Below are 12,350 nucleotides of genomic sequence, written 5' to 3'. Positions count from 1 at the left end.
ATGCTGTAGCCAATCATGCACACTCAATCCAGTACCAGAGCAAAGAGTAGCAGATACATATAGGTGTAAACACACATGAAAAATAAATCTGTACTGCTTGAAGTAAAATTCAATTAATTCCTTATTTTACCCATTTCAAGTACCCTTAAAGAGATTAGTTCAGTTAGATTTATGTTCCTATTTCCCTTGTCTTTGATGTTACATCTGGCATAAAGTGCCTTTTCCTGGTGCTAAAATATGAAGATACAAACATATCAATGGTAACCAATATTCTCTCTCAATTAGTTTTACAAACTTCTCTTAGACTTAATTATTCTAATTTTTAGTTCTCATTTTCAATGTATTGTTTAAAAACAGAAAAAAACAGTGGAAAAATAAAACAAAAAATATTACTCATGTGACAAAATACAGATTTTTAAGTCGCTCTTGCTTTTCTGCTTGACAGATCAGTTTGCTGAATAGCACAGAAAACCATTTTGACTTACTACCTTAATGAATTTCAATCTACTATGCACATAGTGGTTAAATCACTACAAGATATTGGTAGTTTAACACACACTGCGCTCTTGGCTTGGATTGTATTTGGTAGTTCTTACTGCAGAGCCATCTTGTGGCAAAAGAGGATATTTGTATTAGAAAAAATATGAAGAAATTCTGCTTGACTTTCCAGGAATAGCAAAAAATAATACAAAAACATACCTCATGAATTGTGAGCAGATAATTGAGTATAGCCTGAAGTTCATCTTCTTTCACTCCATAATCCTATTTTAAAAAAAAAGAAGTAGTATCTAGCATCGTTCTTTCAAGGCATAACAAAATAATTATTAACAAGCAATATACAAAATAGTATCACATAAAGCAGAACAGACACACAAGATCAGGAGCGAACTGACAATCAAAATAGGCCCTGAAAATGGGTTGAGATCAGCCCTCCCATGATGTCACCCCTGCGTGCCCCTCAAGTCCCACCCCCATTCCCTGCGTCATGTCTGGCATGCGGCGCAGGAGGCGGGTCGGGCTCTGCATGCCACATACACCGTGGATGCGGAGCCACTCGGAATGAGGGGCAATGGCATGCGGACACGACGGCCCACCGGGAAATTCCCGGTATCCCGCCAGGCAAGTCGGCCCCTGCATAAGACAGATTTATCTTTATCTAAGGAGCCATTTATCTTCTAAGGTAGCAGGTTCTCTGCCCAAAAGGATTCACAACCGAAGGATCTAAGCTTCAAGAGTTGTCAACAATAGAGGAAAGTGACATAGAAAAATAGGATAAAAGATGTATATGTAGTAATAAGTGATACAAATTTCTTATTATTGTCCCTCATAATAGGAGAGCATATGGACGGACACCCAAAGAAGTTAAAAGGCAAATTTTAAGTAGTATAATACATAATTAATCTGAAAAACTGACTTCCACAAGACATTGAAGAAAAGAGCTTAATAGGTTCCAAAACCAATGTTAGACATCTGTTATAGATATATAACTAGATGTGCCAGAGGCCTGATTTGTTTTTCCAGTTTCAGCACAAAAAGTGTTTACTTATTTCCGTGGAAAATATGTTGTTTTGCCCAGGCCAAAACAGAAGTCTTAAAAGCATCTAATTGAGATGCTCTTGTACCTTAATGTTTTAGAGCAAAGTCTAGATGTTTGACCGGGGGTCATCCCGGCATCAGTATCTTTTACTTTTCCTACAAAAAAATTACTCAAATTTGGTCTTGTTATAAGCTACAAGTTGAAAAAGTTTACAAATGCTCAGTAACAGCTCTAGAGTTTGGTCACTAAAATACCCAGAGGTTTCACCTGCAATAGCATGCTCCAGCCAAGGGAATGAGCAGAACTTTTTCTGCAATTGGTCCTCCCCACTATAGGGAATGCGAACAGAGTAGGAATCTGTCATCCTTAGCTCTCAGGGCTTCTCCTCTGAGACCTAAAGGAGCGCAGAGCAGAAAGACAAGGTAGCCTGTCTCAAATGTAGAGAAGTGACAAGCACAGTGGAAAGAGAAGTGAGGATGAGGACCTCTTGGTCAGAGGAGAGCATTACACAGGAGCAGAAGGATTTAGAACCACTAGAGAAGGTTCCCCTCCAGAACCTGAAACTGAACTCAGAATTCCTCAGTCTCAATAGTCTTCTGTTATCTGGCAAATAGTTGCCCATTAGGAAAGTGTTTGTTATCCTTCAGTGGCTTGTCTGCATCCAGTCAGACTACTACTTGTAGTCAGGCTGTCCACTTTAATGCTGCTTCTGAAGTACAGGCAGTTACGCAGATCCGACGAACGGGGCTCTTTCGCCCCGGAGCTCGCAGGCAGCGGGACCGCCCAGAGTCCAGCGGTCCCGCCACCTCGACCTCCGGGGCAAGAAAAGCTACTCCAGGTGCCCCTGGTCTGCTGGGGACCGTCTCCAGCAGACCAGGGACACCCGGAGCAAAGCCGGGGAGGCGGAGGGGTCCCGTACCTCTGAGGCTTTGCTCTGGCAAAGCCGGGGAGGCGCGGGACTCCGCCACCGCTGCGGCTTTGCTCCCGGTGTCCCTGGTCTGCTGGGTGGAGGGGGCGCAGCTAGTGCGCCCTCCTCCCCAGCAGACCAGGCTTTTGTTGTGGACCCTGGGGTAGAGCAGCTGGAGTGCTGCCAGGTTAGTCCTGCAGGGACCTACCTGGCAGCCCAGCTGTTCTGTCTCAGGCTCGAGATTCGGCTGCTGTTGAAACTGATCAGTGGCTGATTCCAGGAAGCTGGGGGCAGAGCAATTCTGCCTCCAGCTTCCTGTAGTCAGCCCCTGGCCAGTTTCAGCAGCAGCGGCTGAATCTGGAGCCAGTTCCGACTTACATACAAATTCAACTTAAGAACAAACCTATAGTCCCTATCTTGTACGTAACCCGGGGACTGCCTGTATCTGGTTCTGTCACTGTTAGAGTTAGAAGACTGATCAAGTAGAGAGTTCTTATGTTCCCCTTGGTGGAGGACACCTCATAAATTAACTACATACCATCAGCTCTGCTTTTGATAAGAAATAATTTAAAGATAATTTAGAAGTTAGTGCTTATATATTAACAGGCCAAATGGGAAGATCACTCCAGTGTTATTTGAAGTACCCCATTTGCTTACAAAATCACCAAAATTCCAACGTACTTTGAAGACTGCTAAAGTGATGTACTGCAATAGTACACTGGAGACACATACCATGGACTGCCTCTGTTTACCATACACAGCGTTGCAAATTTCATGTGAAAGAGAGCATGGACAATAGAAACTCCATTTATAGTCAACTTACCTTCATCACTAACTGTTTAATGAACATCAGTAAAAATGCTCTCAGAGATAAAATTTCCTTCTGATTAGGTCGTGGCCCATCTTAAAAAACACACACAAAGACGGATAGTTTATGTTATCTATTTGGTGGCAAATTGTGACTGTTGCCCTGTCATTAAGCATATATTTGTAATTTAAAAGTTTTGGAAAAATGCAAGACATTTGATATTTGTAAATGCTAAAGCACAATTTTAAATGCACTGATTTTCTTTGCTTCCCATGGAAAATGTGTTACTGCATGTTGGTTTAATAGCTAACAGTGTAGTAAACTAACCATTAAAGTTCCTAAGCAAGGCTATGTCAAAGTTTTATAAAACTATATTTTAAACATTTGTAATAATTTTTAATTTAAGTGAAAACTTTAGCAGTGTCTAAATCATTGAAACATCATGCATGAGGTAAATGAATGAGTTCAAGTTGATAGTTAAACTTTAAATTAGTATTTTCCAGATTTTGATCTTCAGGGTTTTTTTGAGCATGTTTTTAATAGAATTGCTACTCCAGCTCCTTAATATTTCCATGGGATGATTTCACTGTAATATTAAACAATATAAAATGGCATTTTCTGCTTGGGCTGCTGCTACAGGTTGAACCTCCGAAATCCAGGACTCTCTGGTTTGGCAACATCCATGGTCTGGAAGGACCGGACCAGAAAGCCCTGGCACACTGGAGTGTGAACCAGCTGGAAGCCCTGTCCCCAGAGAGCTCCAACTAGCTAGGGCTGCAGCAGGGCAGCCAGTGACAAAGCTGAAACATCCAGCAAGCCCCATCTCTGGGCATCCCCAGGGGAACGCAGCAGAAGCTGGGAAGCCAGCAAGCTCCGTCCCCGGGGAACCCCAGTTGGGCTGGGGAGAAGCAGATCCGTGGCTACTGCAGAGCTCTGTCTCTGAGGAATCCCAGAGGGCCGGAGCCAAAGCCTGGCTGGCTGGAGCCCAGTTGCAGTGGAACTGGAGCAGAGCCAGCTGCATGGAGGGGGAGCATCCTGGGAGGCCAGCTGCAGGGGACCTCCCCGATCTGGCAAATTCCCTCTTGCGGAATATGTGAGGTCCCAAGGGTGCCAGACCGGGAAGGTCCACAATGTTATGGACCTTCATACATGATGTTGTGAGGTATCTCCATACCTCTTGTTTACAAACATTCTCTTTCAAGTTAGAGAAACTCGATTCATGACTCTGAGAAATTTCTCTTTTCGTTCTCTGAATAACTGAAACATTTTAAAGACCCAATATTATAGCTCCTTCACTTCTCCCCAGGATATTGTTTCAGCTATGCCCAGGAAGGGGGAAATACAATTCAAATTAATATACAAAATTCAAACAGCGTTATGAGACTTTGTGTTGTATCCATTGAATTACAGGTGTGCTTTTACACCACTTTACTTAAACTGGTGCAAGTTTGTGTAGATGCACTTCGATTGGATTTAAAAGAGCTTTGATTTAGCCCAATCAAAAATAAGCTATCCAATGGAAACAGTAATGCTCTGTACAAACTTGCAGCAGTTTCACTAAATCAGCGAAGTAACATACCTTTAGGTAAACCAATTCAATTTTTTGAGTAGACAAGTTCTTACTAATAAAAGAAATCTTTATTCCTTCCAAGGTACAAGACTCTATTAAGCAAACCTAACTTCCGTTTTACAAAGTATGTAAGTGAATTTGTTTGAGAAGGTGGAAGGGAGATTAACAGGATTAGGGGGTCCCTACAAGAGGACTGGCATGAGATATACCCATGAAGTTCTATATGTCCATCAGTGACGAGATCCCTCTGGTCTTCATTCCAGCTGTAGGCTAGTAACAAAGTAGCTGATAGGGATGTTCATTATAGGGTATTTGTGTAAATATGGAACCACTAACATTTCAAGAAGTCACAAATCTAAATATGGGGGGCAGGCGGGAGCTGGTGCTTGTGGGGAACACTGGCTTCTGCTCCCCTGCACCTTCTGCCTCTGATAAACAGGAAGTAGCGCAGGGGACACTCAGCTCATTGGGAGCAAATATGCACAGTGAGATGGCTTGAAAGCCTCTTCTTGCGTGTCCCGGCTCCCGCCCACCCTCCCAGCCCTCTGGGCTGCTGCCTCTATCAGAAGCCAGCAAGTGCAGAAGGGTCCCACCTGCCCTGCTCCCCTGATGCCTCTGTGGGAAGCAGCGGGAGGGGGAAGGGCAGGTGGCTCTGTGGAACTGGCAGCAAGCAGGGGGAGTGCATGTAGTTGACAGGATTAACCGATAAGCCCAGGCTTATTTGTTAATCGTGTAGTCAACTACATGCTGAGGAGCACAATTACCAGCTAGAGGTAACAGGATAACAGGAAAGAGTCCAGTACGACCCTTTCTCCAAAAGAGAGAGACAGGATCTCCCAGAGCCCATTCTTCCAGTTGGGAACAAATGGCTCGGGAAAAGCGTGAGGTTCCCCTGGCACACCAGGAAATGAAAGGGGAGCTCCAGAATTCATTCCTCCATTTTCAAAAGCTTCAGAATGACTTGCAAAGACAACTGTCATATTTGTCTCCATCTGGTGGTCTCAGCTCAGTAGGCTGGGCTCTGGGGAGACTAATACAGCTCAAGACACCTTCTCTGGCAGGAGTTAATTTCATAATTTGTCTCAATAGGATGTTCTCTTCCCTCTCAATCTCAGTGACACATTTCTATCCCATACACTGAGCTTGCCCTTTATCCATTCTGCCAGCTCCACTTCTCAGCAGTGGGTGCCAGTATTAACTTGAAGTATCTCTATGTTCTGAGCTTCTTCAGCTTTAGTGAGGCATCTCAGTGACAAACACTGAATGCTTGTTTTCAATACCCCATCCTATCTCAGCACTGTGCATCTGTTGCAAGAATTAAGCTTGCTCATTCACTTCTCCCATCTACCTTTGATGTTTGTGCCTATGACAGGAACTCATGTCTGTTCTCAACTCCCCCATTCTCATTACTTTGTCTTATTAGGTCCTGGAAGGTCAGGGAGGCCCAGTATCTGAATGAGCTTTATAAAATTGGTATCTGAACATATGAAATGCTGGTAAGAAGCCTAGCTCTGCACTTAACATTTTCCCCCATATGTCATATTCTAATATGACCTTTGGGATGGGGAACTTATTTATTCACTTCAGGGTCTGGGGAGTTTTCAAAAAATAAAGTCTTTTGGATAAAGCTTGTTGTTAGAACTCATCTATTGAACCCTTTCACCAAATGAAACACTGCTTAGGATCCCTTCCATTCCCAACACCACACCAAACAGTGCACTTAAAGTGGCTCAGAATACTAATTTGTTGATGAAGGGTAATCAGTGTATACATACCTACACCTTTTGGAGTAATACCACTGCGATCTTGAGGATTCACAGCCCAGTAATAATATTTTAAGGTGTGCATTACCAGAAGAACTGTCCCAACTCGCCGAACTGCATTGTATATATTAACAGTGCCAATGAACTCTGTAGACAGGTAAGTGTACAGGATCAACTGAACCTACAGGACCCAGTTAAAAACAAATTGAAAATGTCAGTTAGGATTTCACATAAGCAGCAGGCAGATAAATCAAAATGGTAGTGGATTAGGCAATTACAGTCTTAATTTTATCCAATTTTTTAAAAATTCGAATGTAAAAGAGCAGAGGAAATATACTCACTAGCGTAGGCTTATCAAATAGTTACAGAACTCTGATTTCATCACAAGTCTCATAATATTTGGTGTAATTCTAAATGTCCAAGTTTCTGGAGTCATGTGATTATGAGAGAATCTAATTTTTAACACCATATTTTGGGCTTCAGGGTTGTCGTGAAAAGTATGATCTTCCCTACCCCTCTTTTTTTTCGTCCTCAGTTCATCATTTCTGGGAGCTTTATGAAAATTTTTTTTTAAATGATTGGGGCTGGCAATATTGATAGATACAACCAACTGCCAGAATAAAAATTCTGTGTCATTGTCCTTCTCTAGACCACAATGAAAGGGATATTAAAGATTCCTAGTGCAACTGCTTCCTTAGGAAAAAAAGTTCTTCTTTTGGGAAGCATCTATGTTATATTGTGCTGTAGATACTACTTGTGCCTAAATCATAAGAGACGTTTTGAATGCAGAGACATCTTAACAATTCCAGTTTCAGATAGTGCACCCAAAACTAACATGGTATAATTTTTTGATTTTTAGAAAAGCTGTTTAAAACATAAAAGGGTCCAAGCAGATCACTTTCCAAAAACAGCCTCTACCACACTACACAGCATGGGTTCCCAAACTAGGGGGGCGTGAAGAAATCCCAGGGAGGGTGCGAGGCAACCCAACCTTACCTCCCTCCCCGCCCTGGGTCAATCCCCTCCACAAGCTTTGCAGCTATTCTTGTTTTTCAGGCCCGGTAAGTTTGGGGTTTTTTTTTTTTTTTGGCTCAACAAATTTTGCTGCTATTTTTTGGGGTGGGGGAGGAAAGGCATGAGGATTTCTCAAAAATCAAAAAGGGGGCATGATGCTGAAACGTTTGGGAACCACTGCTATACAGAGTAACAAATCTCCCCCATGCTGGAGTTTGTTTATAAAAAACAGTAAAATTCCAGCACAAGGTTTTTTCCCCGAGTAAGGCTGTTTCTTTAGTTTCTTCCTGGGGAAAAATCATTACACACCAATCTTGGACACTCTAACTTCACTAAAAATGCCTGTGTGTGCTTTAGTGTGATAGTCTGCTCACCCCTGCTTCACAGTATACTATGACTTGCAAGCTGTGTCCAGCCTGTCCTTTTAAATCCAGCCCTCAGCTTCATTGCCTCACTTCAGCTGGAGAGCAGGACTGGGAGCTTGCCCTGCTCCGTCCACCTAGCACAGCTGCTAGGGAGCAGGAGCGGGGTCTTACCCCATTCTGGTACTCCAGGCAGGGCTGGGGACTTGCCCTGAACCACTCTCCCAGCACTGCCATGTGTTCAGGTCCTGCGTGAAGGGCATGAGGACATGCATGTTAGTCCAGCTACACAAACTTTACGCACCATCAGAGCCAGTAATGTTCACGCCCACATGCATGCTACTTGTTTGCTTAGATGACACTTCCCTAGAGCCCAGAAGCAACTCAATTATGGTTCATCATTTAATTTCCATGCCCAGATGTGGCCCTAATGACAGAAAGTTTGCACACTTCCACTTTAAAATGTACTCATGTCCCCAAGTACTTTTCCAATGTGCAATGTGTCCACACAGGCAGCTAGGGTATGAGTTTAGAACACATCCTGCACTATCTTGCTGTGCACAAAGTTTCCTGTAGACAAGCTCTCTATAGGTACTCCCACCTCCCTCTGCAAATTCTAACATGTTCTAAACCAAGTGAAGCTACAGCAGAAACCTGTCACCCTCTTGGGAAAGTGTTTTCTTGTTTTCCAGTTTATGTTTGGGTAGAAAAAAACTGAAATACAAGGTGAACACTGACAATAACAATATACAAAGAACTGTCAATGCATAAATTAAACTGAGTCTATTAAGAGTTAAAAATAATCTTTGCCAGTATTTTGATTTCAACTTTGGCAAAAAGTTATAGCTGTATTGAATGGAAATTAGTACAGGATCACAGGCAAATATTTTTGTCTTAGTATACTTTTATGTCCATAGCAATTCTATATTATCACCAAGATTTTATATGTTTGGTTTAGATTACACTTAAATCTGGAATCATTTAGCACTGATCCACTAAATTCCATATTCACGCTACAGTAGACGTATAAGTAGAACTGAAGTTAGACAATACTATTTTAAAGGGATGCTTATTCAGTGGAATGAAAATAGTGTCATGCTACTGATCCAGACATTCACTTAGAAGAGGTGGGAACTGTGTAAGCCTATGTGCATACAGCATTTAGAATATTGGGATCCTGATTAAAACCTTTCTACCAGGGTGGTTTGGCTTGCTCTCTGGCACAGTATGAGGCACTTGTCTATTTGGAAAGACCTAGAAATAAAGCTCCTGTCCCTCCACATTGAAAGGAGGCAGTGGAGCAGTTCAGGTATCTTATAAAGATGCCTACGGGAGGCTTCTATGAGAACTCTACTGAGCATGTGCCACTGAAAGAGGCCCCCCAGGCCAACCCAGGATATGCTAAAGGAATTATATTTCCTGGTTGGCCTGGGAATGCACAGGAATCCCCCGGGAGGAGGTAGAACCTGCTGCAAAGGCAAAGTAGGTCTGGTCCTCCCTACTCTCCATAAAAAATGGCATAAAGGAAAAAGAAGAACGGATCCTGATTACATCTTTGGATGCCACTTCATTATGAATAAATAGTATCATCATCACCATCTAAGTGTTTCGAACCTGAACTGATACATGATTAGGAAAACCAAAATATTTTACCTTTGCTGGTGTATGAATCCATATTGCAGGGTTAAGCAGAATGTGATCACACAGCTGTTTGAGCAAGGGAACCCCGTTGTGCAAATTACTCAGGTATTTAGCAAAGGCAAGGCATAATTCTAGCACAGCTCTATTAACATGGGCTTTGGAAGACTGTTAAAAAAAAAAAAGCTTATTTAAACTAGCATTCACAGAACTGTTTTAAAAACTTTATCGGTACAGGAAAATATTAGCAAAAGCATTCTGATAAGCTAACCGTGATCAATAATGATTTTGTTTTACCTTTTCAAGACTATATCCTATCACAAGGAAGCCCTTACAGGAAAGCATCTGCTCTTGCATAGCAATGGAGTTCTTCAGCAACTCCATGACGAAAGCCAACAAAGTAGAACTGAAAAATACAACGTACTGAAATCATTCCATTTCTTTTTTAAAAAATCAAGTGTTTTAAAGTCATAGAAATGAGGTATTCAATTCCCTCACATGAATATGTTCCCAGCTAAGCTCTTTTATCTTCCAGTACATATGTAAATGTATTATAGCACTCAAATGGCTAAATTAAGACTTGAAATAAAATTAAGATTTGAATTTGAAAACATTAAGACTGCGAAGTTACAAAGCAGTCGCTCTCCTAGTTTCAACTGGATGTTCTCTACCTCAAAACTTTAAGCTTTGTGATACTTCTCCGATGGCAAAACACTCCTGAAACAACTGATCACCAATTACTGCCAATTTTGAACTAGTTTTGCCATTTAATAGATCTACGTTCGATTCCAAGTGCCATTCTCTTGTTTTCAGCCAGGTCAAGTGATGTTGGCAGCATTTCTAATTAAAGCAGGACTAACTACTTTGAACAACCTCTATGTAGTCAATGCCTCTCCTTGACTGCTATGAAGTGTCATCAATTTCTGTGGCTGGAAAATCAGAGGTTGAAAAACAGAGCTGGAGCCAAGGAAAACTAGAAGATACTTAAGTTCTTGTATGTTTTAAAGGTAACTGAGAAGTAGAGGAAGAAATACACGAGAAGATTTCAGAAAAGTAAAGTTTTCTATACTAAAGGCTAAAATATGAATGCAATATTAAGCTGCAGTTAAGCACTCAGAAGTTATGAACTGAGAAGCAAATATATTTCTCTTTTTAATGTTTCACTGTGAAGATGAGCTCAAATTCTACCACTACCCCGAAAAAAAGGGGTTTTGGTTTGTGTTTTCCCCACTATCATAGAGAAACTGATTTCTCTTGTAATGCCATGGTAAAAAACTTTGTTATGTTAGGTTGCAAAATGATAGCACCTTCTTTCTCTTCTCACTGCTTCTATAATTTAGAACATAGTAATTAGCACATCCATTTTAAGGCAGCGAAAGAGTTACACTAATTAATGATAAATGAAGTGTATTTGCACATAATTAAAAAAACAGACTCAGTCCTAAATGCAAGAAGGTCATACAGTCAAACTTATCTTTTGAATTTCTTGATTTTAGATAACTTACTTGTATACACTTAATATTCAGTTCAAGGCAGGAGTGAAAGTAACAAATTCTTACTGGTATGGCCATATCTCAAACCTCCTTCCCACCTCCACTCCTACACATTTAACTTCATGGATCCCTTTGCATGACTGATACAGAGAGCTTGTCTACACTGCCACTCACAGTGCTGAAACTTTCCTCACTCAGGGGTGTGAAAAACATGTCCCCTGTTGCCATTCCTCCAGACCTAGTAGCTATTCCCCCTTGCAGAGTTGGTTTTAATACAGCACTGGAAGAAAGCTCTCCAACTTCTGAAGCCACAAATATACAGCCATGTTAAGGCACTGCCGTGATGGCACTTTAATGTGGCTATATAGACATACCCTTAAAGCTACTTTGGCCACTTTTCTTACTGGTATTCTGTACTGGATTATTTTCACCCCTTATTAAAGCGGTTTTGTACTCAATTTTAGTAGTATTTTTCTGCCTCTTTCAAAGAAAAAATTCCGTAGTTTAACAAAATGCAGTTAAAGGCCAACTAGTGCTTCTTTGTCAATAAAATGCACACTGTTACACTTAAGCCTTTAGTTGGCTCAGGACTGGGTATGTCCTGCTAGTACCATGGCTTACATGTGTACTATGCCTTATTACTATTGAGTTTATTTCTTTTAGACATGATTTTATAGGTTTTAAACATGAGCGCCAAGGAAAAGGGGGAGTACTAATAGAGATGTAGCCATGTTAGCCTGGTCTTGCTAAAACAAAAGACAGGACTATGCAGTACTTTAAAGACTAACAAGATGGTTTATGGGGGAATCAATTTAGCAGTTGTGAAGTTATCTGCTTTTGAAGCAGATAAGAATTTCATGAGTTCATATTTAAATTTGGAATTGAGTAGATTTTTTTTAAATGCCTAAAGGATTTAGGAGAACAAATCAAAGGGATTAAATTCTTCAGGCACAAATGTGGATTATTCTTCAAATACGTGTCAATATCTTTATCAGTTTTCCAATGATCATTCCCAGAACATAATTTACAAATAATAACTACCTTTCTAAATGAAAACTATTTTTTAATCTAAGCTAAGGTACTAGCTCTCAGAAAGGGCTATTTGTATATTTACTACTATAGGAGAATGTTGCTTCAGTTTCTTCTACATTTACCCCACAAAAATAAATTGGCCAAACTAATGTGTTTTGCAAAGTTTTCAATTTGTAAAATAAGTGGTTCTAAAGAGTATTTTTTTGCCATCTCAACTACAGAGTGT

At 41.0% G+C, this 12,350-nt stretch overlaps 1 protein-coding gene across 7 annotated transcripts in view; it reads right to left on the bottom strand.

Moving 5' to 3' along the window:
* The window catches only part of LRBA (LPS responsive beige-like anchor protein), a 559,883-nt gene that overhangs the window by 482,048 nt on the left and 65,485 nt on the right, over positions 1 to 12,350 (bottom strand). For all 7 annotated transcript variants that reach the window (XM_075930027.2, XM_075930020.2, XM_075930019.2 and 4 more), the window contains 5 exons: positions 9,897 to 10,005; positions 9,615 to 9,767; positions 6,598 to 6,766; positions 3,268 to 3,347; positions 700 to 762 (listed from right to left, as the gene is read on the bottom strand). In XM_075930027.2, the coding sequence (XP_075786142.2) occupies positions 700 to 762; positions 3,268 to 3,347; positions 6,598 to 6,766; positions 9,615 to 9,767; positions 9,897 to 10,005 (574 nt within the window). The remainder of the gene's footprint in view (positions 1 to 699; positions 763 to 3,267; positions 3,348 to 6,597; positions 6,767 to 9,614; positions 9,768 to 9,896; positions 10,006 to 12,350) is intronic.

This window comes from Pelodiscus sinensis, chromosome 4 (genome assembly GCF_052426305.1).
Source record: "Pelodiscus sinensis isolate ZL-2025 chromosome 4, ASM5242630v1, whole genome shotgun sequence".
NCBI lineage: Eukaryota > Metazoa > Chordata > Testudines > Trionychidae > Pelodiscus > Pelodiscus sinensis.
The sequence above is the reverse complement of the archived record's forward strand: the minus strand, read 5'-3'. Positions and strand labels throughout refer to the sequence as shown.